This window comes from Aspergillus nomiae, assembly GCF_001204775.2.
Source record: "Aspergillus nomiae NRRL 13137 chromosome Unknown contig00025, whole genome shotgun sequence".
In the NCBI taxonomy this organism is placed as follows: Eukaryota; Fungi; Ascomycota; class Eurotiomycetes; order Eurotiales; family Aspergillaceae; genus Aspergillus; species Aspergillus nomiae.
Window position 1 is genome coordinate 19,846 of NW_015378080.1, and position 26,420 is coordinate 46,265.

At 52.5% G+C, this 26,420-nt stretch overlaps 8 protein-coding genes across 8 annotated transcripts; 4 read left to right on the forward strand and 4 right to left on the reverse strand.

Moving 5' to 3' along the window:
* Window positions 1-84: 84 nt before the first annotated feature.
* Window positions 85-3,583, reverse strand: ANOM_001952 (uncharacterized protein; the record flags this gene model as incomplete). Its single annotated transcript, XM_015547209.1, has 3 exons — window positions 85-1,748; window positions 1,911-2,188; window positions 2,244-3,583. Coding segments are annotated over 3 exons (3,270 nt in total), but the record flags the coding sequence as incomplete, so codon positions are not given.
* A 1,360-nt stretch (window positions 3,584-4,943) lies between these two features.
* Window positions 4,944-6,973, forward strand: ANOM_001953 (uncharacterized protein; the record flags this gene model as incomplete). The annotated part of the gene is made up of 2 exons (XM_015547210.1): window positions 4,944-5,032; window positions 5,128-6,973. Coding segments are annotated over 2 exons (1,905 nt in total), but the record flags the coding sequence as incomplete, so codon positions are not given.
* A 604-nt stretch (window positions 6,974-7,577) lies between these two features.
* Window positions 7,578-9,779, forward strand: ANOM_001954 (putative 5'-nucleotidase; the record flags this gene model as incomplete). The annotated part of the gene is made up of 4 exons (XM_015547211.1): window positions 7,578-7,681; window positions 7,747-7,957; window positions 8,039-8,232; window positions 8,288-9,779. 4 exons carry the CDS (start codon window positions 7,578-7,580, stop codon window positions 9,777-9,779), a joined length of 2,001 nt encoding a protein of 666 aa, XP_015410679.1.
* Window positions 9,780-10,210: 431 nt separating this feature from the next.
* On the reverse strand, window positions 10,211-14,105 carry ANOM_001955 (5-oxoprolinase; the record flags this gene model as incomplete). Its single annotated transcript, XM_015547212.1, has 2 exons — window positions 10,211-11,527; window positions 11,583-14,105. The coding sequence occupies 2 exons, from the start codon at window positions 14,103-14,105 to the stop codon at window positions 10,211-10,213; spliced, it is 3,840 nt and encodes a 1,279-aa protein (XP_015410680.1).
* A 566-nt stretch (window positions 14,106-14,671) lies between these two features.
* Window positions 14,672-16,156, reverse strand: ANOM_001956 (putative cytochrome P450 monooxygenase; the record flags this gene model as incomplete). The annotated part of the gene is made up of 3 exons (XM_015547213.1): window positions 14,672-14,770; window positions 14,824-15,828; window positions 15,881-16,156. The coding sequence occupies 3 exons, from the start codon at window positions 16,154-16,156 to the stop codon at window positions 14,672-14,674; spliced, it is 1,380 nt and encodes a 459-aa protein (XP_015410677.1).
* An 860-nt stretch (window positions 16,157-17,016) lies between these two features.
* Window positions 17,017-19,420, forward strand: ANOM_001957 (transcription factor domain-containing protein; the record flags this gene model as incomplete). The annotated part of the gene is made up of 7 exons (XM_015547214.1): window positions 17,017-17,093; window positions 17,151-17,279; window positions 17,339-17,556; window positions 17,612-18,120; window positions 18,179-18,464; window positions 18,518-18,889; window positions 18,954-19,420. The coding sequence occupies 7 exons, from the start codon at window positions 17,017-17,019 to the stop codon at window positions 19,418-19,420; spliced, it is 2,058 nt and encodes a 685-aa protein (XP_015410678.1).
* A 327-nt stretch (window positions 19,421-19,747) lies between these two features.
* ANOM_001958 (uncharacterized protein) lies at window positions 19,748-21,358 on the reverse strand (the record flags this gene model as incomplete). The annotated part of the gene is made up of 1 exon (XM_015547215.1): window positions 19,748-21,358. The coding sequence occupies one exon, from the start codon at window positions 21,356-21,358 to the stop codon at window positions 19,748-19,750; it is 1,611 nt and encodes a 536-aa protein (XP_015410671.1).
* A 3,220-nt stretch (window positions 21,359-24,578) lies between these two features.
* Window positions 24,579-25,679, forward strand: ANOM_001959 (putative 3-hydroxyacyl-CoA dehydrogenase; the record flags this gene model as incomplete). The annotated part of the gene is made up of 3 exons (XM_015547216.1): window positions 24,579-24,693; window positions 24,750-25,084; window positions 25,140-25,679. The coding sequence occupies 3 exons, from the start codon at window positions 24,579-24,581 to the stop codon at window positions 25,677-25,679; spliced, it is 990 nt and encodes a 329-aa protein (XP_015410672.1).
* Window positions 25,680-26,420: the final 741 nt, after the last annotated feature.

Consider the following 26,420-nt stretch of genomic DNA (forward strand, 5'->3'; position numbering starts at 1 on the left):
TGTCCTAAGCATAGTTTAGAAGAATACCCTCGTCCGCTTGCATCAACATCAGACAGCGGCAAGTAAACGTATCACTTCCCATCATTAATCTTTCTTGGTCTTGATCAAATAGTAATCACCTCCTCTCCAAGCCTTATATACTCCGTACAACCCACAAACCGGCCACGTCTCCCACGCCATCCTCTTCATCCAACTGACCCATCCCTCGGTCGCCCCATCCCCCTTGGGACTCAGATTAACCCGCACCTTCTGATACAGATCCGGCAAATGCGTGGCATGGTACTTCTCCCGCAACGCGTCATACCGTTTTCGATCATAGATCGACCAAAACTCCTCCTCTGTGTAGTACGCATGGGCATACAGCCACTTCTTCCCACCCAACTCCCTGACCTTGTGCTCCAGCCGCCGATTCTGCGCAATGAACGCCCCCGTATCGGACGCGTAGGGGGATGGCGCCCACAACCCGAAGTTCATCAGACAGTCCCCGTCGTCATCGGAGTCCTCTTGCTTCTGAGATTGATACGGTCCTGCCTCGGCGCCGCGAGCCATGATCCCCTGCGAATGATGCAGCGGACATAACCAGATCGGATACGCGCCGAAGGTCTCCTTGTTATCGAGCCAGCTGAGGAACTCCCCCGTCGCTTTGTACGGCACCGCCACGTCTTGGATGATGTGTTGTTTTGAGAGCCCGCTCTCGTGTAAGGCGTGATACATGATCCGAGTGTGCATAAAGGTATCCAGGATGTACCGTGTGATGCGATTAAACGGCGTGATGAAGTAGCTGAAAGCGTAGCGACCCGTCCAGAATGCACCGCGGTCGTACCGGAAGAGGTAATCCTGGATTGGGACGTAGTGGGTGACCGAGGCCGGGGGCTCGGCGTTGGAGCGGTGGATTTTTCGGGTTTGGCGCTGCGCGTGGATATAGAACCAAGGGTCTTGGGCGCGTGTGAAGCGTTGGATGGGGGTTCGATCTGAGGGCAAGTCGACTAGGCGACCAGCGCAGACGGCGATGTGGTCTGGGGCGTAGATGATGCCATCCAGATACTCGGTTTCGGGGGATGCGGTGGTCTCCCGGAAGACTGTCATTGCTTGGGATATGCTGGAGGCAGAGTGGTAGGTTAATTCGACGTAGGGTTTTGCTTCGCGACATTGGATTTCGAGCATGGTTACGACACCGAGGGTTCCGAAGGATGATGCCGCCGCCCAGAAGAGCTCTTGCTCATCGGGTATCTTTTGCGAGGCTGTGCGGATGTCGCCATTTGCTAGGACCAGCTCGATCCGGTTCACGGTCGCATCGAAGAATCCGTGTCGAAAGGAGCTGCTCTCGCCGGACGTTCCGGAGAAGCCGCCGCCTGCGGTGATGCCGGGGAATTCCATGACGACCAGCGGGATGAGCCCGTGCGGTAGGGTAGCCTGGACGAGTTCGTCCATGGGGACGTTCGGCTCGACCAGGATCGTCTTGCGGTCTGTGTCCACAGCCAGGACATGGTTCAAATGGGCGGTGTTGATGGTGTTGGCTGCGCTGTGTTGCGATTGTCGCGTGCTGTTTGTGGAGCCATGGTAGATGCGGAAGGGTTGTTGATGTTTGTGGAATTGGTGGACTTGGGCCGCGATGGTGGCGACAGCTATATTGTGAGCTTCCATGGTGCCGTCATTGAGCATCACAAGGGTGTCCAGGAAAGAGATGGGTACTCGGTTGAAGTACCTTTGAAATGCGGGTGCCTGTTGATTTAATGTGTTGATCGGGACTTTTTCCCCACTCGGAAAGGTCAGAGCACGGGTAATGACCTCATCCTTCAGATTAGATTAGATTAGATACCAATGGGCAAGGAAACCCCGTTGACACGATATGTTACATTGCCTCTTAATCGAGAAAATCCAGTGTTATCACCAGACTCAGCCGGACTTACGCGACGCCCGAGAGCGCCTCCATGATACAAACATGAACAGGATCGAGACCACGAGACCCAACCCCGCAAAGCCAATACCCAGGTAGAGAGCTCCTCGGTAGCCCCGGAGGGCATTTCGTCCACCCTCGTTCACGTTCGACTCCACGGTCCCGGCGAATCCCAGGCCCAGGGAGATGGAGTAGTTTACCGTGGTGGTAACAAGGGATGCGGCAAGGCCTTGATGGTGGTGAGGCATCGAATTGCTGAGGATGAGAGTGCCCGATGGGAAGGACATATCCCTGTCGCAACAGGTTAAGAAGGAAAATATTTGGGTAGGAAAGGTAGGTAACTTACATGCCCCATGACGTGATAAGACTAGCTACGAATGCCTGAGCCCAGTAGGTCTGGTCCACGGGTACCGTTGCAAAGATGGACAGACCGGCCGTAAAGAAGACCATCGCGCAAAACATGATGACACTGGGGGGCAACCGTCCGAGCAAGAATCCCGTCAGCAGGGCCGCTATGGCACCAGACGGAGCCGCAGCGACCCATTTGGTTGTGGCTAATAACGGAGAGTTACCCTTGATCTCCTCCATAAATTGGTAAAAGTAGTAGATAATGATGCCAAAGCTGGACCACCCGGCAGCGATACATCCCAGCACCCATGCCAGGTCACCAGTTAGAACTGAAGTCGGCAGTAGTGGGCATTGAGCAACACGTTCGATCCACAAGAAGCCGCCAAAGGTGATAACGCCAACGATGAGCAGCACGTAGGTGTATGGCTTGGTCCACCCGACCAACGCGGCCTGATTCCATGCAAAATTGATCAGCACGAGTGCGATGATACCGGCTGCTGCTCCTAGCAGATCCAGTCGCACCCAAAGCGGAAGGTCCTTCTGGAAACGAGGTCGCGGCGTGTGCGGAATGACCAAAACACCCAGCAGAGCAAAGGCAAAGCACACCATACCCTGGACCCAGTACGCCCACGGCCACCACACCATCTGTGCCAAGACCGAGGAGAACACGCCACCGACAATAAACCCGCTCGGCGCGGTGGCTCCAAAGAAGCTGAAGATCATCTCTTTGCGCAAGCCCGGTGGATATGCGCGCCCGAGGATGGCAATTGCATTCGGGAGTAACATGGCAGGCCCCATTCCTTGAAAGGCGCGACAGCAGTCAAAGAAGATCTGATTCGACCAGACACTGAAACCCGCCAACAAAGACCACAAACCGAACCATGCGAAACCGATGATGAACATCAGTCGATGACCGAATACATCGCCAAGCCGACCACAGACTAAGATAAAAGTGCCCACCGTCAAACTGTATGCCGCCGCAAACCAGCTTAATTCGCCGGGTATGGACGTCTGGAAGCCCTTGCCGATGATATACACCGGGGCGATCGAGATGCACAGACCCGCTTGCGTCATGAATTGAGCCATGCAGACCACCACTACGAAGAGGATCTCCCGCCACGGCTCCTTCGGCGGTACCACGGCGGACAGAGTGGTCTCAGTGCGTGTCAGTGCTTCGGGATCATCACTCGGGTTGTTTGGCAGTTTCCCATCCAGCTCGTCGCGGCTGATGTCGGATCTCGACGCGGATGGAGAGAGTGTCGCATCGTGCTTATCCGACTCCATCATCTTGATTCCAGCGGTTTCCGTAACGTGTCGGTATATCAGTCTCTCGATGGAACTTCAGAGAGAAACAGTCCAACGAGTCGGGGATGACATCTTTTATATTTGCCATGATCGGGACAATCCATCGAGAGCAATCCCTTTACGCATTGTCGATAGGTTCCCACACCGACTTTGCTTGATACTGATTAGTGAGTGTGCTCAATCAATTGATCATTGCGCGCTTGTCATTTGGTGAGTACCAGGGATCCACTCGATTCCCGTCGGATTCGATGTCCGCATCCCGACGGGACATGGCTCGGAATTAATGCCAAACTGATTGATAAGACACGGTAGTTGCGCAGACTTGATTAGAAGACTTAATGCGAAAGGTTCTTGGTAGCGGAAGGGAAAAGAAGGGTCTTGCCAAGTGGTTGTGTTCTGGGAAACAGGAATTCTGCCTCCAACAGCAGTGGTGTGCGCATATATATATCTTCATCTTTGGTACCTAGTTGAAGTCAAACTGGTCTCTTTTGATTGTAGAGCCCTCATCGGACTGACTGTTGCCAAGATTAGTTAATCAGGAAGATATCTCTCGATACGGAATACTGTAACGAAGTATAGTTACTTTGACCTGAGCTGAGTTAAATCCAAGCTCTCTCGTCGTTGCGCGATGCATACCGACACGTGATCTACGCCTAAGGCAGCCGTCTGGAAAGATAGTTCTATGTACTAGTACAGAGTCCTGCAAGAAAATCCCTCGGATCCCCGGCCCGAGGGATACCTGCAGATGATGATTAAGGTTAGAGGATGGCCTACTAGTAGACACCCACAATGCACCTAAAGGATGCGTCCCGGACTGTTCGAGGCAATCCGATCAGCCGAGGAACAAGTTGTGCACTCCAAGGCTTAGGTAATAACTGCATTGTGGGGACATTACCGTACATAATCATCCAAAGGGGGTTAGCGGCACGACGAGACCCGATGACCTCACCCAGTTACATAATCCAAATCACATGCTGGCTGTCAAAGAAAGAAACAAAAAAAAAAGAGAAAGAAAAAGAGAAGTAAAAAAAACTCATGCAGGTTGACAGGGCGTGACAGGGAGGGCAAACAATCCCCAATATGATATGCTTTGTCTGCAGCATGTCTTCTTCAACTCCTTGCATCCGTTGATCGCTCAGATTTTGTGATTTTCTCCCTTCATAGAAATATACACACACAACTCCTTCGAGGCGCATGGCGTGAACCGGTTATAGACGACTATTGATCCGTTCTCATTCCTTCCCTTTTTACCCCGCCGGAGGTTCGAAACATCCAACGAGTCACAACTCCACTGCTGCCTTGACTTGGCTCTCCAGTCGCGTCGCTCGCCAGGGCAGAGCACATACCTCCATCTTCTTTCCTCACTTCTTCTCCTTTTCCTCTCTTCATCTTGTTCTTCAGTCGGGTTTAAAACGCTCTACATTTGATATATCTTGCACTTGACACTATGGGGAAAGCCCCCGCCGCGATCGTTATTGCGAGGTACGTCCCAAAGACCTGTAGCATCTTCGTTATGGTCTTTGTTCCCGTTCGCTTTCTTTGAGAATGAAACTTGCTGACCGGTCGGTCTATACAAGACATGGTGCCCGTCTGGATGCTGCCGATAAGAACTGGCATCTGACGTCTCCAACCCCGTACGACCCTCCGCTTTCGTATGGCGGCTGGCTTCAGTCCCGTGCTTTGGGCGCCCGTATTGCCAATGTTTTACAGTCCCTGGATAACGATATCCTCCCCGAGGGAACAGATGTCGAGACGTTGCCGTCGTTTCGCCCACGAACTTCCAAGCGAAAGCGCCGAATCATTATCCATTCCTCCCCCTACCTTCGGTGTCTACAGACCTCTATCGCCGTAAGTTCCGGGATCAGCCAGCACTATCCTGATAGCACAGGAACAGGCTCGGGTTGGAATCAGCCCAATGGGTTTCTATCCGCCCCCGTCATGCCGTCAGCAAAGGAGCCGACCACTGGCACGGTGTCCAGCGCCCCTGCTGTTCCCGGTGATCAGCGATGTCTTCTGCGCGTCGACGCCTTTCTTGGCGAATGGCTATGTCCGGACTATTTCGAGGAGATCACCCCGCCCCCTAAGTCAGAAAGGCTGATCGCCGCCGCCAAGGCCGAACTATTACGACGGGACAGCATCGTGCCCGAAGCCGATACCAAACCCCCTACGGGCTTTTTCCCAGGTGGCTGGGGCAGTCTTGGCAACAAACCTCTGTCTCCCCCTATCGAAGAGGAAGATCGCAAGGCTTATTCCTTGTACACGTCAAATGAGCGTCGGGAAGGGCAGCGAAATCGGGCCGGCAGTTGTGATACCCTGCGGTCCGCAGACACCCCACGCACCCGGAGGTTGCTCAGCAAAATTAACACCAACCTCCCGCCCATCCCCGATGGCGCGTACATGCCCCCGACGCCGAGCTATGCCATCTCGCCGTCCGGCCCGATTCCGACCGGTTATGTCACCCACGCTCGGGATGCTTGTGTGAGGATCGACTATCCGTGGGATAGTATGCGAGACCCACCGAATTGGGGAAATGGTGGTGAGTACGGCGAAGAGTGGAGCACGATGCACACGCGGTTTCATACCGGACTGGAGCGGATGGTTGGCTGGTATCAGGAGCACGATGCATCACTTCCCTTCAATCGGCGTCGGCGTCATTCGCAATTATCCTTGTCTGAGAGCGCGGAGGAGTCGAAGATACCTGACGATGAGGACGAGCCTATCGACACGATCCTGGTGATCGTCACTCATGGGGCAGGTTGTAATGCGCTCATCGGAGCGATCACTGGCGAGCCCGCCCTCGTGGACATCAATACCGCGTCCCTCACTTTAGCAGTCCAGAAGAGCCGTGTGGCTGTCTCAGAGAAAGTGGACGCGATCGGCGGACCCGTCGTGCCGTATCATTCCGGAAACAAGCCCGTGGGGCTCCGTGATTACAAGCTACAGCTGGTGGCTTCGACCGACCATTTACGACCGGTCACGAACTTGTCGACGTCCGTCCTCCCGTCGCCCAGTAGTCTAACTTCTCCATCATCGACGTACCGCCCACGATTCACGACCCGCCCGCCGGTACCACAGGGTGGGTTCGTGATCGGTCCCTCTGCTGTGTCCGGACCGGGCACCGGTTCGTGGTCATTCTCACGACCTTCCACCGTTCCTCGCAGTGCTGGCGGCCTTTGGGGCTCCAACTCCATCTCCGGCGGGGATGCGGCGGACGATATTATTCCCAATTTCGGTGATCCCTGGTCGGGTTCTAATGGGACTAGCGAAAATGACCACCACTCCAGCAAGAAGCCGGAGGAGTCGTCAGATTGGACGCCACAGTTGCCCCAGAGGACGCTGTCCCAACGAGGTCTATGGGGCAGTGGGCCTTCGAAGGAGCCCCATGTCAAGCGGCGCTGGACGGTGACTGAACGGCGCGTTTAATGGGCGCACGTATATTATTAGACCATGCGCAGTATACCTTTCTCATAATCTGTTTCACAACTTTCAGCGGACTCTTTCCCCCTTGGTTTCCCTTTTCTTTTTCTTCTCGGTTATTCGGCGAGGCGTTTCTGGGATCATAGCGAACTTGAGCGTTTGATGATGACATGAAAATACTAGTATACTATGATTTCGGGCGAGTGAGATCTTTGACCCATCTGAGCATCTCTACTCTACTGTGGGAATGTACAACAATATTAATACCACTCTATTTGGGTAACCTCGGCTCGCTGTCTTTGATCTGATATCTGACTAGTAGTACCAGGTACTAGTAAGTACTAGTAGGGACTAGGACGGACGAAATTCTGTCATGATCCCCACGGACGGTGGAGATCCCGTAGATAATCTTCCGTGGTTGATTGGTCCGGACCACAGAGGGCGGATCCACGGTGGCCCGGGTGCCTGCATGCCTGGGGTGTCTCACTGCGCTGGTCACCGCTGGGTGTCAAGTGATTCAACCCCTCCTCCTCCTGGTTCCTCTTCTTCTCTTTCTCATCTGTCTTCATCCTGCTTAATTCACTCGGCCACCATATTTCTTCTTGTCAGTATGTCCGCCGTGGAAAACGACGGGCTTACCATCACCCATTCTTCCGAACGAACCGGAACTCCCGATCTTCGTCTCATTCATTACAATGATGTTTACCACGTGGAGTATGCAGACTTTCCCTTCCTGGACATCTGTCACGACAATCCACTAACCAATATCCGGAGTCAAGAGAAGGGTCGGCAGAGCCAGTCGGTGGTGTTTCTCGATTCCAATCCGTGATCAATTATTACCGTTCGGATCCCCGATTCGCTGGACAACCAGACGTCCTCACCTTTTTCTCCGGAGATGCCTTTAACCCGAGCCTCGAAAGTACAGTCACCAAGGGGCGCCATATGGTGCCTTTTCTGAATAAGGCGGGCACGGATGTCGCATGTGTTGGGGTATGTTTGTTCGCGGACGGGGAGGGTGTCTGATGCAAAGTACGATGAAGGCAATGAGGGTCTGACTTGTACGTGTGATAGAACCATGATCTCGATTTTGGTGTTGCGCAGCTGCGTCATCTTCGTAGCCAGTGCCAATTCCCATGGTTGTTAGCCAATGTTCTTGATCCAGCCTTGGGAGAAGATATCCCAATTGCGAACTGTGAGCGAACCCGGATGTTGACCTCATCGAACGGCTTCAAAGTGGGCGTGATCGGTCTTGGGGAGAGAGAATGGTTAGTTGTCCCGAACTTCTAGATATGCTATACTTCCAATCCTCACGTATTCAAGGCTCGGAACTATCAACTCCCTTCCTCCAGACTTGATTTATAAATCGGCTGCTCAAACCGCCCTCGAGCTCGTCCCGCGTCTCCGTGAACAAGGCGCCGACATCATTGTCGCTGTTACCCACCAACGCGAACCGAACGACTACAAATTTGCGGAGAGACTTCCGCCAGGGTTCATTGATATCATTCTGGGAGGTCACGATCACTACTACGCACACGCTGTCGTCAACGGGATCCAAGTTCTGCGCTCCGGCACCGACTTTAAACAGCTTAGCTACATCGAAGCGTGGCGGAAAACGGATGGACCGGGGTGGGATTTCAACATTGTCCGGCGCGATATTAATCGATCAATTCCGGAAGACCCAGCGACCGTGGCGCTGGTGGCCAAGCTAACATCCAGCCTGAAATCCAAGCTGGAGAAACCTATTGGCTACACGGTCCGGCCGCTGGACGCCCGATTTTCCACCGTCCGCCAGAGAGAGTCGAACCTAGGGAACTTTGTGTGCGACCTGATGCGATTCTACTATGCCGCTGATTGCTCCATGATGGCTGGTGGTACCATCCGTGGTGACCAGATTTATCCGCCGGGCATTTTGCGACTGAAAGATATCTTAAACTGTTTTCCTTTTGAAGATCCGATCGTCTTGCTCCGTGTCCGAGGACGAGCTCTGATGGACGCCCTCGAGAATGGTGTGAGCCAATTGCCCGCCCTAGAGGGTCGGTTTCCACAGGTGTCGAATATTGCGTTCAGTTACAACCCATCCGCTCCGCCCGGCTCGCGCGTTAACTGGGCGAAGATCGGAGGGCACCCGATCGAGTACGACCGGACGTATTCCCTTGCCACGCGAGGGTACATGGGCCGTGGAAAGGACGGCTTCGCGTCGCTGCTGGTGCAGTCTGCTGGCGGCGAGGTAGAGGAGGTTGTCGACGAGGAAAGCGGAATCTTAGTTAGCACCCTCCTTCGGCAGTACTTCCTGAGCTTGAAGGTGATGGGTAGGTGGCAGCGCTGGAGTCAGAGCTTGTCACGCCATTGGAGCACTGTGCACCAGAATCTCCACTGTAATGGCTGGCTGAAGCCTGCATCTGGCCAAACTTCCCCGGTAACCGAGAAGGCTCCGGTACGGCCCCAGAGACCGACCCTCCAACGGACCAAACAATACTATCACTATGGTCGCTTCCCGGAGATTGACACGGAAGAAAGCCCGAAGACAGAGGCTAAAGGTAATGAGGACATGGATTCTGATTCCGACTCAGATCCAGAAATCTTGACTTCTCCACAACCCACCACAAACTATGTGACTCTGCCCGCACAATCCGCCGCAGAGGAAGAGCGCCGACTTCGACTAGCCCGACGCGTCGTACGTAAATGGATGCAGAAGGCTGGGTTCCAGCCGACCACCTGCAACGGCACGGACGATGTTGGTTTTACCCCGACTTGGACTCCAGGTATCTCCCCACGTCTGGAGGGACGCATTGTGATAGACGACACACGGTAGATTCATGATAGACCACGAGATTTAGAAAGATTTCCGGTATGACTTACGATAGAGCATGTTTCGGATACAATTTCTCACGGAGTGTTTTGTCGGGCAATGGAAATTATCATTTTGGTTTGCTTTTCTTCTATCAGTTTAGACTCATTTACCTTGGTGATGGACCCCGAGATCCTGGAAATGTACTACCATGGCTCCGAAAGCATTGGGGACCTTCTTCTTTGTTACAGAGAAGAGTAGCAAGGGTAGCATTGGATTCTGTCCGCCGACTGTCGATAGTGCAAATCCGAGTGAGATACTTCGCGACTTTACAATGGTAGTTCCCATGAGCACAGGTCATAAAAAAGTGTATTATCAGTCATAAAAAAACCCGTACAATCATCGCGAACTCAGATTTACAACAACATTAAGTAATACAAGCAGAGAACTTCCGTTTATGCAGCACCCCAACCACCGCCACCAGCAGTCATGATCACGACACGGTTATGCGTCTTCATCGAAACAGTGTTCTTACCGCCAATATTCACGACGCGTTCCTCACCCGTCTCCTCATCCTTGGAGATCCACAGGTTCAGACCGGACTGCGCATCCTCTCCTCCTTCCAGACCGTAGGGACGATGGACTCGCCGTTCCGATAGAATCGAGCATTCCATAGGCGCCAGGAACTCGATGTCTCGGATGACACCGTCACCACCGGGGTGGAGTCCCTTTCCGCCCGAGCCGGGTCGGAGGGTGAACTGACGCAGCAGAGTCGGGTACCGCTTCTCGAGAATCTCCGGGTCGGTGATCCGTGTGTTGGTCATGTGGACGTGGATGCCAGACTCACCCTTCCAGGTTGGCCCCGCGCCGCTGCCTCCGGCGATAGTCTCATAATAACCGAAGCCGGGGATGGTTGCGCCGGTGTCCGGGTTGACCTTGGAGTTGGTGCCGAAGGTCAGGTTGTTGCAGCATCCCTGGGAGGCGGCACAGGCGCGGAAGGCCTTCAGGACGACGTCGGTAATCCTCTGCGATGTCACAACGTTGCCGCCCACGACGGCTGCCGTCTTGGTCGGTGAGAGGATGCTGGGTGACGGGACTTGGATGTCAATAGGCGCCAGACAGCCCTGGTTGAGAGGGACGTCTGAGGCGATCATGGCTCTTAAGCAGTAGATGATGGCCGAGTGGGTAATAGCGATAGGGGCGTTCCAGCCTCCGTAAACTTCGGGCCCGGTGCCGGAGAAGTCGAAGACAGCGGATCCGTCCGACTCGTTGATTGTGACCTTCAGTCTAATCGGAGTGCCGTCATCCATGTAATCGACAGCTTCCAGGGGCTCGCCGTTGAAGCGCTTGTGGAGATCCTTCAGGAGGTTGCGCACGGCCGTCTCGGCCGTGGCTTGGATCGCGTACATGTACTTCTGCACAGTTTCAACCCCGTACTCGGCGAACAAGGACTGAATAAGGGCGATACCACGTGTGTTAGCGGCGATCTGAGCCTTCAAGTCCGAGAGGTTGTCGCTGAGGCACCGTGAGCCGGAGCATCCCGGGTGTTGTGCTGGCTTGTTGACCAGGAGGTCGATTATACGCTCCTCCTCAAATACGCCATTGCTCACAATTTTCTCTCCTTCAATTGCTGCACCCTCCTGCCAGAGCTCGGTTGATTTCGGTGGCATTGACCCTGGCAGGATACCACCGATATCTGCGTGGTGGCCACGAGACGCGACGTAGAACATAATTTCGCTGCCACCGGGCCTGTCAAACACAGGGGTGATCACCTATACGGTTTTGTTAGGGTTGCTAATAACTTTGAGTGCATTGGGATTGACTTACCGTAATGTCAGGAAGGTGAGTTCCACCGCAACTGGGATGGTTGGCAACCAAGACGTCACCGTCCCTCAGGTTGCCCAACCATTTCTCGTGTTGATAGCGAACGGCGAATTGCATGGATCCGAGATGAACAGGCACGTGGGGGGCATTGGCCACGAGGCCGCCATCTGGAGAGAACAAGGCGCAGGAGAAGTCTAGGCGCTCTTTGATGTTGGTCGAGACGGATGTCTTCTGCAGGGTCCGACCCATTTGTTCAGCGATGGACATGAAACGATGACCGAAGATACTCAATCTAATAGGGTCGATCTCAGATGGGAGCTCGGAGGGAACACCATTGGCGGCAGTCTGTTCCTCCTTCAAATCAATGACGATGCAAGTATCTAGGACCTTGGCTACGGAGTTAGGAGCCACCACGATTGTCTGGGTCTTGTCAATGATAACGGCAGGGCCATGGACGCGAGCGTTTTTCTGAAGCTTATCCAGGAGATAAACCGGTGTGTTAATGCGGCTGGAGTAGCCATCAAAGTAGGCACTCGTCGTGCTGTCCGGAGTTCCGGTCACATCTTGTAAGGTGGCCTCCCGTAACTGGACCAGAGGACTCTTCTCCGTGCGCACCTTTGATGAAGCGATCGTACGCACACGAATGTCGTCCACCAGGACGGCTCGATCGGAATTGAAGTTGAATTCTCTGCGATGCCGGGTCTTGAACTGCTCCAGAAAGCCTGAGTCATCTTCCGGTTTCAAGATCATTAAACTGGTATCGGAACCTTCATAGCGCATATTGAGGTACAGCTCGTGCCGCACTTGATCAGCTGGGAACCCTTGAGTGTTCATTTCTGCCGTAGCATTGTCTGTCATGTCATTGAAGCGCTTCTCAAGGCTTGACTGAGAGGTCTCAAAGTCAGCGGAGACCGGCTCCTGAGACTCCTTGACTACCTCGGCCAGCGCCAACCCGTACGCGGACAGGACAGAAGAGTACTTATGGATGATAATGCGCGAGATACCCAGTGACGCCGCAACCGAGCATGCATGTTGACCACCGGCGCCTCCGAAACAAGCGAGGTGATGCGAAGCAGTTTCAAAACCACGGGCTTGGGTCAGGTTGCGGATAGGGCGAGCCATCGACTCATCGGCCACCTTCAAGAATCCTAGAGCAACTTCTTCTGGAGCGTACTCCGGCTGCCCCTTCTCTTTTCGCTCCGCATTGATCTTCTGAGTTAACTCGTTGAAAAGTTTGGTCGTCACTTCGATATCAAGAGGCTGGTCCTCGTTGGGGCCGAAGATGTGCGGGAAGTACTCAGGTAGCAAGCGGCCCAGGAACAGATTAGCATCTGTGACTGTCAATGGCCCTCCTTTGCGGTAGCAAGCAGGACCGGGGTGGGCGGAGGCCGATTCTGGACCGACATAGAACAGTCCGTTGCGATACGACAAAATCGAGCCGCCACCTGCAGCGACGGTATTGATATCGAGCTGTGGGGATTGAATGAGCACACCAGCAACTTTGGATCCGAACACATGCTCGAGGTGACCGTCGAAACGAGACACGTCCGTCGAGGTACCGCCCATGTCAAATCCGATCACAGGTGTCTTCTCGATAGGATCCCAGCTGGTGGCTGCAAACCCGACCACACCGGCTGCCGGACCGGATAAAATCGCCTTCAGCCCGCTGAATCGGCGAAAATCGACAAGTCCACCGTCGGATTGCATGAACTCGAAGCGGCACTCGTGCTGGCGCTCCAAGCCACCTTCGAAGCTGGACGAAATCGAGTCGATATATGTCTTGATGACGGGGGTGAGATAGGCATCGGCTGCGGCAGACATGCCTCGTGGGACGATTTTGATCATCGGCTGTAACTTGGAGGACAACGTCACGGAGAAGCCCATACTCTCGGCCAGCTCGCCAATCTGACGTTCGTGCTCTGGGTATGCGAATGAATGGACTAGCGCGACTGACAGGGATTGGTAACCCTGGTCCTTGTACCGCTGGAGCTCCGAGCGAACCTCCTCAAGGTTTAACTCCTGCACCACACGGAACTTTTCCCCCGTCACACCCTCCACGATACGAGCCCCGGCGAAGCAATCCTTATCCGCCGATGGATGGCATGGGACGATACGCTCATTGACCTCAACCACGCCTTCTGGAAGCACTCCTGGGCGGGCCATCGACAGATCAAAAATGTTTGGCCGTGACTGGTCACCAATCTTGAGCAGATCGCGGAAACCCTTGGTGGTGAGCAGGACTGACCGAGCCCCTTTCCTCTCCAGTAGCGCATTTGTAGCCACCGTTGTTCCCATGCGCAAAGAGCCAATCCGATCCAGCTTCAGCGGTTGTCCTCTGGGGTGGGGATCGCCCGTGACGAGTTCGAGAATTTGGCGCACACCCTCGGTGGGAGCATCTTGATAGTGGGCGGGGTCAACGGAGAGTAACTTGAGGATGATGTCAGGTTTCCCGGGTACGATGGCATGTACATCTGTGAAGGTGCCTCCCCGGTCGATTGAGATGGTTACTTTCCCGTCTCCGGCCATGTTTCTCGTGTGCTGGTAGATTGACCGGATCGAGAGATGAGGATATAAGGAGGAGGAGAGACGTAGTACTACTGACAAGGTGGGTATTCCCCGGGTTTAATATACCTTCATCCGCCGTCGTGTTGCGGGACAGAGATAACGACAGCGGGACAGGCCATGGAACCCTCCATCATTTTAGTCGCTCTGGTCTCCGACTGGTTGTTGCGAGCCCACATCCACCGTCTTGCTTCGCATTCCTGCCGATTGCGTCCTTCCCCGCGGTCACGTGTCGGGCCGATGATCAACGGCGGCGGGATTTCCGGCCCGAACTCTCCGACGCGCGCATCATTGCAGTGTCATCTTTTGCCCTTGTTGCGTACATACACCCATACCTCCCTCCGTTCTATGCTATGCTCCCTAGAGATGGTTTACTCTTAGATGGCGTCCTATCCGGTCATGCCATAAGAGAAATTATGCATCGGGGAATCTGAATCTCTCATTTCTATCTATCTCTATCGAGTATGAACGTTCGATCAAACAAAGGGGTATCTACAGTATTCTATGTTACTATATAGTGATTTCATAACTCAGTGGTTTCGCGGGCTACAGTAGGCCATCAATGGTGGCAAGCCCTGGCCAGACATATCGCTGAGAATCGGTCCTTCGCCAGGACGTATGAGCTCCAGCTATCATATGAGTCAGTCAAATGTACTATTCGTAACGGAGGGGAAAAACTCACGTTGAACTTTAAAAGCAGTAAGACAACAATCTTTTTCAGCTCCATCCAGGCGACTCTAACCTTCGGAGAATTATTGATGCTGGTGCTGAACGGTACTAAGTTTTGGCTCATGGCCCACCGTTGTCGCGGGTCAACATTGAGCCAACGTGCCGGTCGATAATTATGGACGTCCTCCCCATAAGTACTAGGATCACCTCGTAAGGCTTCGGAATGAAGTTCCATCATGGTTCCCGGGGGAATGTAGTACCCTGCAACGATAGCGCCCTCGGGTGGTGTTACGACCTCACGGTTGTAGCTTAAGCTAGGCAGCTGGCGCATTGATTCCTTGATAACAGCGTCAAGGTAACGGAGTTTACCCAGTTCTTGCCACCGAGGAGGGTCGGAGAGTAGGCCCTTGTTGAACGCCGTGTCTATTTCAGATCGGAGCCTCGCCATGACGGTTTCGTGTTTTAACAAGGAGGAAAACGTTGAGATAAAAGCCATAGCAATACAGTCATATGCGCCGTCGCAACCTTGGGGAAGATCAAGGCTGGAGCTAATGGCACGGTCATCCGTAGCCCTAAACGATCGACTACTGTTGATCCCTCCCTGAGTTTTTTGGACAAATGAAATGCCACGGCGCCTTTTTAACCTAGCGACCGGGCTTCTTAGGAGCGCATATTCGATCGTTGGAAACGTGAACCACTTTGTTGGACGGTTATACCAGTGGCAGCATGCCTGCTGAGCGTTGGAAGGCATATCTTGGGTGACCGATTCCTCCAGGACCAGACGATGAATGAAGTCAGCGGTAAAACCCTGAAGGAAGGTCGTCAAGTGCACCACGGGTTGTTGCCTGAGAGATGTCATCAAATTGTTGGCTGCCTGATTAACTATGCCTTCATATCGCATTGCCGATTCCAGACACCTCCGACGAGTGGCCTTGCTCAGCAGAGTACTTTCAACATCGGTCGTCCTCGCGGACGAGCCTTGGGCGAATGTGGTACGATTGTCATGCTCAAATGTTGACTACGAAATCGATCAGTACCCAGATACCACGGTGACGCGTCATGGACGTTACCCTTTCACTCGGCCGACCATTATACACCGGAAAGATGGCCGTAGGGTCGGAAACGCTGATGGAATGAGGCCCTAAACGGACGACCTTGCCGTATTTCTTATGAAGGCCAGCTACACTACAACCATAGTTGCCTGTATTGCGAGCGTATGTCCTCCACAAGTCACATAGGCCGGTGAACAGCGGACCAGGAACAGTGCTTAAGCGGGTGTAGTTGCAAAGAGCGCGCACAAAGGCGAATAATCCCAAGATTAAGATTGCAATTACACACACAACCATTGCCGATGCCCAACTAAAACACTGCGCATCTTTCTAAAAAAGCCTGTAGAAACAGCCGAGTTTTGTTGTAGTTCAAATTTGCGAGTAGCACGCCCAACCGTTGCCAAAATTGTCCCCTATTTTTTGGGCCGCGATATTCCGAAGGGAACCCGAAGGAAGAAAAATAGCCGGAAATTGGCAGTTGGCCTTGTGGTTCACTCCGACGGTCCCCAATTACCCACCGACATGTTATTTTTGTCCGTGGAATCAACTTTGTTGACTTTCTAGCTCTTGACTAATCGCTCCCACCTCTCTAGTTGTCCAAGTAATGGATTGCAGGAAACGTGGTGCCCCATCGGGCCGATATGCTGCATTGACGGGACCATCCAACGCTTAAATGTGGGGAAAGGAAGAGAGGGGAAAAAGAGTTGAGAACCGATAGCAATCCAGATAACAGCGATAATTAGTCAAGCGTCAGGGGCTTGACTCTTTGGGTCCCACAACCGGTTCGTATCCGCTCACTTTTGCCAGGGATCATGGCACGCGACCGTACACACCCCATCGTCTGCAGTTCCCGTCCCTGCTAGTGGGAATGAATCTCTTCTACACAAGACGGCAAAAGGTCAATACACTGTCCAAGTCCAATCGGAATCTGTGGGGGGTATAGCTTGCATGTCCGTGCGTTCGTTCATTCATCGTGGACCCACGCCATCAACATCAATTCCGCGGGCAACAAGACCACGGTTTCTAAGAACAGCGTGTGCGTGGATCGGCACCACGACTAAACCTGAGAGCCAAAATTGACGGGCGCAGTCCCTGTAGTCGGTATTGTTTGATCCATCCCTCGTTGAGGGTGTGCGACATGTTCATTAGCCTGTCAAATGGCGCAAGGAAAGGACCGAAGTGGGTTACAACATCGTTCGGAAGACCGTTCCAATGCGAGACGGTCCATCGTAGCGTAGGTGACGGGTGGTTACGTTACTGTAGAGTCACGATGACTAACGGTTGACCACAGGTGTAATCGATGTCGCAACAGAAAGACCCGTTGTGCTGGCAATCCACCGTATCCATGCGCTGCATGCGAGGACGCCGGGCAAGTGTGTGTCTACTCCGAAGCTGAGAAGCGTGTTTCCATTCCCGAAAGGTACTGCACATGACTCGAGGGCACATCAGCTGAGGCAACCTGACTGACTCGATATCAAGTTATTATCGTCAACTCCAATCTCAAGCGCGAGCTCAACTTCAGGCCCAGACCCAGACCAATGCATCCCGTTCACAGGACAGCCGCCAGTCTTCACTGTTCACCACTGCTAGCCCTGTCCAATCCACCCCGTACACCAGTACCGAGGTGCCTCTTGACCGTGATGACTGGTGGTATCAGGGCACCGATCACTTATTCCTGAACCGGTCCGGAGAACACCGTGCGTAGTCCTCAATTATATATACTCTGTCATGATCTTGGCTAACATTTAGTAGAATTTGTCGGTGCATCGTCGGCTACCCATTTAGCGAAACGGTTGAATCCAACCTCAACTAATCTAGCGTGGGATGTCCGTCCGCTATATGATGATCCTTCATCGCTACGTCGGTCGATGACACGGGGCCTTCCTCAGCTACCACCTCTTGAATTTGCTAAGCGGTTGTTCTGGGTCCAGTATGCCTACATTGGAACGATATTCTCCCTCATTCACCCGCAGGACTTTGAGGAACGACTACAGGTTGTATACAACCAACCGCCCGACTTCTCCAACCGAGAATTATGCCTAGTTTACTGCCAAGCTCTGCTCGTCATAGCGTTTGGTCTCATGTACTCGGTAAACCAATGGTCCGGAGATGATGGCCCGCCGGGCTTCAAGTACTTCAAACATGCCCTGCGCTTTTTACCCGATATCCATGAAGAAGGCTCCATATTCTTTGTGGAGGTCCTATGCTATGTGGCGTATTATATGCAGAACCTCAACCGGCGAGATGCTGCCTTCCTCTATGTACGTCTGGCAACCCATTTAGATGCTATCGAAGCTGCTAACGTGTAAACGTGTCCAGATCGGTCTTGCCCTCCGCATGGCAATATCATTGGGTCTTCATCAGGAAGTTTCAGACCCAGCGATTAGTGAAGAAGACCGAAACCGTCGGCGCCGAGCTTGGTGGTCTGTGTACAGTCTGGACCGACTATTGTCAGTAAAATCGGGGAATCCGATCACCATACAAGACGAAGATATCGGAACTACATGGCCGATTCCAGCTGAAGCTTCCCCCGCGGTTCCATGGCCATCAGTTGTGCTTACATATTATACTCAGCTGTCTAGGATTTTAGGCAGAATTGGGGAAGGTGAAGAATCCCCTTGTCCTGCTAAGGAATTCTCTAGCTAACGGTGAGGCTAGAAATTTATCGCAAGAAACCTCGATCCGGCTCAAACTTATTAGCATCCGTCCAAAGTATTACGAACGATTTGTCTGAATGGCTGCGACGGATACCCGACCGGCTGCGCATTGATTTTTCGGCCTTGGATACTCATATTAACCGTGAGCTGGTGTCGATCTTCTTACACTTTTACTCCTGCGTGAACATGACAGCTAGACCGTTGGTCTTCTATGTGATCCAGCGGCGATTGGATGCCGAAGCACGAGGTTCTGCTACAGAGGACTGGAAGGACGGTCTGTCTCAAAACACGGTAGCTATGATCGACAGCTGCATAACAGCAGCGCGGGCTACTACGGTGATAATGGATGCCGCTGCGAAGCACAATTTGGTCGGTGAGTAGACCCTATTTCACTTCTTGGGATTTTCAACAGCTGATGGTACGGGCTGCCCTAAAAGCCACGTATGGATATCTGGACGGGGAGTATATCTTCTCTGCTGCCCTTCTTCTGGTGATGGTGAATGCTGCATTCCCACATAACGAAACAAATGCCCGAGCGATGGAAACGGCATTGAATCTGCTTCGCGGCATGGCGGACCGTGGAAATACGTACCTCGGCTCGCGTCATTCACTGTTACTTGAACTGCAGTCCGCCATTGGTCCGAATCGTACGAGAAGAGAGGAAGCCATGCTTGAGCTTCCTGTCACTCCAAATAGTACGCAGCGACCAACACCATCCACGAACGTGGTTGACGAGCATCCTCCGGCACTGTCACCGTGGCCACTGCAACAAGATCTACCAACGATGCGGGACATTAATTTCAACTTTGACATCAACGACGACCCAGGACTGTGGGAAGAAGTTTTACATCAGATTGATATTGATATGGATACTGACTGGATTGAGAACACGCTAAGAAAGTGATGACGTTGAACTCTAGTTTCCAGCCATCAGGGCAATGTAAAGACCAGCTCTGTGGTTATGGACGTTGGACCGAGAGTGGACATGACCTGATGAACCTTGTGCCCTTCTGTGTCCAGCTTGTAATGATTTCTACAACAGCCTATTTCTTGGATTTCATATCCTTTGACTTACAGATACCATAGCAAGCGCCTCGATAATTACTGAAGCATTAATGAATATTATGAGATGTTCCTATCAGTTCATTGTGTACTGTGCACAGAAGCCCAAGTCATAGCCGATAACCTCCCAACGCCAAAGAAAATACAAAAGTCCACCGGGATTTATCATTTAGTCCTGACGGCTATTCACCCGAAAGGTGACCTGAGCCACAACATCATTGAGGCATTTAACAGGGTTTGCTGGCATTCCCTTCGTCCTCCACGCAATATACCCATCCGGTCGCAGGAGCGATGCGCCAGTGGCAGACACTCCCAGTGCCTCTTGGAAGCTCCCTTCGTCAGTAAATTGAACGTCTCTTCCGATGCAAACATGCTTCAACGTAACTAATGATCTGAGATTCACCTGAGCCACGACGTCCCCCCATTCTGCCGACTCGGAGACCAAAGTCCATGAGTCCTCGCCCACCACATCTAAGATAGAAATGGGGTTGCCACCTTGAGTGACCCAGAAATGTGGCACATGCGTACCCGGCTGGCCGGCCCATTCGTCTGGCTTCAGCGCTCGCGGGAGGTTATTGTCGACTCCAATGAAGCCCTTCGATAAATACAGTTGTCCAAACTCCATCGCATTATCATCGAGCTTTTTACCGGCGGGCGTGGCCTTGTCGAGGTGGACTTTGTAATCGGCTCGGGCAAAGATTTGATCATGGCGAAGGAGGGCAACGGGACGCCGTTCTGCATCGTATGTGTCTAAAAGTCCGGGCGATGACTTGCCCGATAGAACGGCAGCGAGCTTCCAGGCGAGGTTATCAACATCGTGGATTCCTGTGTTTGCTCCATATCCTCCTCGGTTCGGTGGCAGCGTGTGTGCCGCATCACCGGCGAGAAAAACACGCCCCGACTGGAAGGTGTCTGCGACAAGAGCTGCTAAGTCCCAGCGACCGGTCGTGATTATGTCAACGGGTAGGTCCGATCTACCGATGGCTTGATTGATCGCCGAGCGAAGGGTGGGTTCATCACGCTCAACGTCATCGTGAAACATCAACACCCACCGGCCGTCATTGTAGGTCGTCATAAACGCTTTGAGATCCGGCTGATCGATATTGAATTGGTGCACTCCCTGCATATACTGCTCCAATGGAGCGCGGAACAGGACGCTGCGCATGGTCTGCATATGGCCGCGCCCATTACGTGGGATGTGGAGTAGCTCACGGACTGTGCTGCGATTGCCGTCTGCAGCGATGAGATATGAGCCTTCGATTTGTGTCTCCTTTTCCTGGGGATCGACCACTGTCACAGTGACACTATGTGCGTTCTGCTGCACGTCTGCTACCCTATGCTGTCGCCGGATGTCCACACCTCTTTCGACGGCTGCCGCTTGGAGGATAGCTTCCAATTGATCCTGTGGCAAGGCTGCGCCGCGAGATGGCGAATACTGTTTCTTCGGAGCAGGTTCTTCTTGGTTTGACCTTTTATTGGAGCTGTCTGTGTCTGACCAGGACGTGCTTTCAAACCATTTTCCTGTCATGCTCTCGACTCTCGCTCTCATCAGATTGAAGTCTTTGGGGATTTCTGGGATTTGATCTGCGATGCCGAGCCGTCGATATATTTCCAACGTCCGCGACGTAAAGCCAATAGCACGTGGGTGCTTCGAGATGCCTGCATGTTTCTCCAGGACAATGGTAGGTACTCTCTGTTTGGATAGACACAGAGCGGCCGAGAGCCCGACTAGGTTGGCCCCAACAATGATGACGGGTTGGTGAACCGAAGGAGACTTCATGATGTCGAATGAAATTGAGTAAAACAATCTTTGAATTGGAGCGAGAAACGAATTCTGTCCAGATGATGAGGATCTCACTCTAGTCGTGCTGTGAATTACATTCCACAACGGGGCTTTTTTCCATATTCTTATACGTTGTGGGAGGGGACGGTCGGGCCCGAGACGCATCCTGTCTTACCAAATTTGCCTGACTTCGGGCCGAAGCTGCACCCGAGCTCGGAAGAATGACAACTTCGGACAATCATCAATTTTGATTTTCGTAATACCCTCACAAGTGTATATTTCCCTCCCAACTAACCTCCGGGAACCTAGGCACTGTGCAGACAAGGTTTATCAGTATCACCGTCCCCCTTGCTCCGTTGAGATCAGTACATCGGATAGGATTGATGTTGACTGGTCTATCGTAGGTCGATAGACGGTTCGTCGTATGTGTTTTGTGGTAGTATGCGCATTATGGACATTACATCCAGAACTATATCTGGCGAATATGAACACTTTAATACTGGGATGAGGGCCCGATTGTTGGTCCTGGTGGTGACGCAAGCCGGCTCTTTCACCATCATGAGTTGACTTGTTCCGTTTTCGGAAGACAGTGACATGGAACACGAACTGTCGAGACTTATATGGGTATTTGAGAAGGATGTTTTGAGGCCCCGTTTGAGAGGATTTACCATGTCTCGACTGATTGATATATGAAAGATGCTCCAAGGTTTAGTTTAGGCAAGATCATCGAGTGTGGAGAGTGTTGGATGGATGTTGTGGACCAGTGTGCCGAGCAAATCAATGCAAATTCAAACTCATTACCTAAGTGCCTGTAACAGACATTCTCCACCATTGGGTCCAGTATCGTGCATCAGATCAATGTCCAGGTCGCTCGTTTCACAAACGAGGCTCGCTGGCTGAACACGAATATTACTCCCTAGAGCCTCCGAGCATAGAAGGCCTGGGATAGACTGCTCATCTAGGAGCAAAGGGAAAGTTGGACACGACCAGGCTGGGATTCGGGAGGCGTATCAGGCCACACACCCATTCTTAGAGGAAAAAGTCGGCTGCCTTGGCCAAACTCATCCCGTACAAATTACCAAACCAAGTATAGGAACAGCTCAGCACCAAGTAGTGCACTAAAGAATACGTATGCGGGTTCTGATTGGTGCATGGTGTTATTTCCGCGATCCGTTTGCCGTGGAAGAGCTGCAGCAAATACTAGTTGGGTCTCGAGTGGAGTAACTATGCCAATGCTGTGTGCAGTGAGTCCATGCATAGGCACCCTTCGAGCCAACGTAGAATGCCCCGTATTATAGACACGACCGGGAACATTAATCTAACGATGTGTTTCCCCGCGAGCAGGAACTTGTACCCGCTTTTGGTATCAAGCTAGATTGGTTCAAGGACCTTTCTGATTGAGACGATGTCGCTTCAAAGTAATGATAGGGTCGTATAGAAGTGGAACCGGTGGAGACCCACGAGAGAAGTGTGGGCAATCGAAGGGTAGATTGAATTCCACTGGGACGCTCTTGTTGCAATGGGATGTCTACAATGGCTCGATTTTGGCTTCTGTCGAATTGCTCGACGCTGACCATGACTAACAACAGCGTACATGGATAGTCATAACGGAGCACCCTGCTCCGTAATAATTATTGTCTCCCTGTACACACGGCTGAGGCACTTACAGGACTTTCCGGACAAGGCCCCTAGTCTCCTGCCAAAATTGCTGGCTCAGTCAAAAGTCTCGGCGCACCAATCTTGGCACGGCTTATCAGGGTAACTTATGCGGATGGACAGAGCAGTCCTGAGCTGATTGCTGAAGATAATGCCGCTTGCATCATCACCATGGGTTTTGCTCTAGAAGCTGCCGCGTCACTGCAATCGACCAGCCATGGCGGAAGTTAAAGGCAAGATTTTTCCCGATCGTGGTAACACCATTTCTCTTGTGCAGGAATGAGAGAATAGACGGAATTCTACTTCCCGCGATGGAAGTAGGCCGTGCAGGCCACCATACCTCACCATCTCAGCCATATTGATCATCGCGCAGATGGGGGAACAGCGCACCGACTTGTATGGCTCAGCCCCAACCGGTACTTGCATTAGTGGCTGTCAATTTCTATTATAGAGTTGGCGAACAGTGCCATAGGCAAACAACGGGGAATTCGGAGGTTGATCCTTCACCAGTTGTGGTTACCGAGGGAATTAGCGGGGCCCGCAGGAGTCGGAATGGCTGCAGCGATTGGTGTTGTTGGCCTTGGTGGATCAGACGTCAACCCCATCTTTGACGGTTGGAAGGAGGGAACAATGTCAATTTCTGTTCTGATTGGCAATTTCGCTCGCGCAATCTTAAACCCCTGGCGAGGTGCTTTGATACGGACACTAATGGCCTGCACCGGGATGGTTGCATTGAGCCATGGCATTCCAATGACGGCAATGGCTTTCTGCTCAGGTCTTGTTAGGTCTTGTCTTGTTGGTGGCTTGGGAAGTTGACGGAAGTACCAGGCAGAAAAGTTAATAAATGTGAGCGCAATATGGAAAGTATGGCGATCAGGAAGGATATGATGGTGTACAGAAGACGGCATTGTGTGGAGGGGGGTTTCGCATGGTCCAGTGATCCAGGCAACCCCCAACCCGCGTTGGCCTCAGGTTCCGACAATGGATTGTTTTGTATGTACCTCACCCTCAATCTTTTGTGTTCTTGAAACCAAAAACCAACATTCCATTTCTTGATCCTCTGCCTCCCATTCCAATCCACATCGACAATCATGCATCTACCCAGCCCTCACTTCCCAACTATCTCCAGATATCGTTCTCTCACCCCCTCCCCGCATTATGCCGATCGACTGATCCACAGTGGGTGAGAGCGATAGTGGCAGGCGGGGAACGATGACAGTGGAGTGCTTTCCACTGTCCGTCCAACAATGTCGGAATACCCAGCTACTTGTCCGATGCAGACTCCACCAAGACCCAGGGATCGAGAACCTCGCGTTGATTGCCTTACTATACACCATCGACCCTGATTGGCTTGCAGATACCTGAATATGTGTGCACAAGGAGCGTTATCTGAAGGACGCAAGTGTCTGCTCACCCGGCATAAAAGACCCCCTAATGTCCCCGGAAGTTCAATATTCAAATCTTTCCAATCTTTCATTTATTCTCCATTATTTCCAGCCTTACCTTGCCTACTTTCCATTTTTAAAAACAGTTTGTTTAGCTTCGACATCAGCCCTACATAATGATTGCCCCTTCGGAACCTGTCCCGTCCTCCAACTCTGCTGCAGCCCTCACCCAATTCTTTCCCGGTGCCGACTTCAAGGAGGCTTTCAATGAGAAGGTGATCTTGATTGTGGGTAGGTAATCCCCTCTGAGCTCCACTGGGTGCCCAACCTAACCCGCTTTGTGATAGGTGGTGCCAATGGCATTGGAGCTAGCCTTGTTGAGCTCTGTTGCCAAAGCGGCGCTCACGTCTGCATTGGCGATATCGATGTCGCCCAAGGAGAGGCCCTAAGCAAGAAATGTCGAGACAAGTGGCCTGTCTACTGGGACCCGGCCCTTCCACCCAAGCCTCCCCGAACCTCCTTCTACACCGCCGACATCACCGATTACCAGGCCGTCGTCTCCCTCTTTGACCGTGCATTCAAGACCTACAAGCGTATCGATCATGTGGTTGTCACAGCGGGCAGCATGGAGGCGGGCAACAATTGGTTTGACCAAAAGTTGAGTCTGGAGTCGGTGCAAGAGGTAAGTCCTCGTCTATACATGCTCATAGGAGGGAAGTGTACTGAGCTTTCACCAGCCTCCTTCTATGAAGGATATCGACGTCAACCTCATCGGTTCACTCTATGTGACCCGTATTGCGAGTGTCTACCTCCGCCATAACCGTGGGCCAGGAGTGGATCGATCCATTTTGCTGTTCTCCTGCGCCGCGGGCTTCAAGGAGACACCGGGTGTATCTATCTACCAGGCCTCCAAGCACGGTGTGCAAGGCCTCATGCGCTCTCTTCGTCCCTACTTCCCCTCGCCATACAAACATAACCTCCGCATCAATACCATCTGCCCCTGGATGACGGAGACCCGCACTACCCTTACAAAGACCGTGCACGACCGCTGGACCAAGGAAGGCTTGCCCGTGAGCACCCCTCAGGAGGTGGCTCTCGTCTCTGCTGGCGTGTTAGCGAACGACTCTCTAAATGGGACATCCATGTACGTGGAAGGGGGCCGTGCGTGGGAGATCGAAGCCAATATCGATCGCTTAGAGCCAGAGTGGCTGGGAGAGGAACCGTCCAAAACGCTGGCGTTAGGACAGAAGGTACTTAATGACGCATGGGCTGCGTAGAGAGTCTACCATGCTGAACCAGTTGCATGTTGGAACATGTGTTACCAATTGATACCCATTAATGACCACGAGAATGACTGAACTATCCGAATGGAAAAGTTAAAGAATGTTCTATGCCCTATGATGAAAGGTAGTTCGACGTTGTAATTTTCAAACCACCATTTCTCTATTGTTGCTGCTAGACTAAGGTCACAAATGTACCCAATAGGACAGAAGAGGCATATCCATGCGTCGATTAGGTACCTAGTACAAGTTTCAGCAAACCTGGACCGTGAAGCCGCCAACACATCCCATGAACCTGGGTTTGTGGCCCAACTTCGTCCCGTTGCAATCACCGGAAGCGATCAGCTGTTGCTCAATATGTAGCAACTGCATGGGCTGTTCATCATGGCATTAGAGTTTTGCCTGTAACCCGCTTTTTCAACCACGGGCACGAATGAATATCGGTAGTAACTTGCTGCTCTTTCTTGGCGCTTAACACAAAACAAGCAATGGAGCTGAATGACCAAAATAAAAGGCTCACTTTAGGAAGGACACGAAGCGGTGTCCAAGAATGTCTCGTGGGTTGCTTACGGGCATGATGTCACATCGGCAGCATCGAGAGATGCTTGGTTCGTTTTGTGAACTTCTGAGCATCTATATAAACAGGCGGAAGCGATGAAACGAGTGAGTTGAAACTTCCATCCATAGGGTCCTAGCAACAACATCCCCACCGTTATACTCAGTACTCTGCTGCAGGAC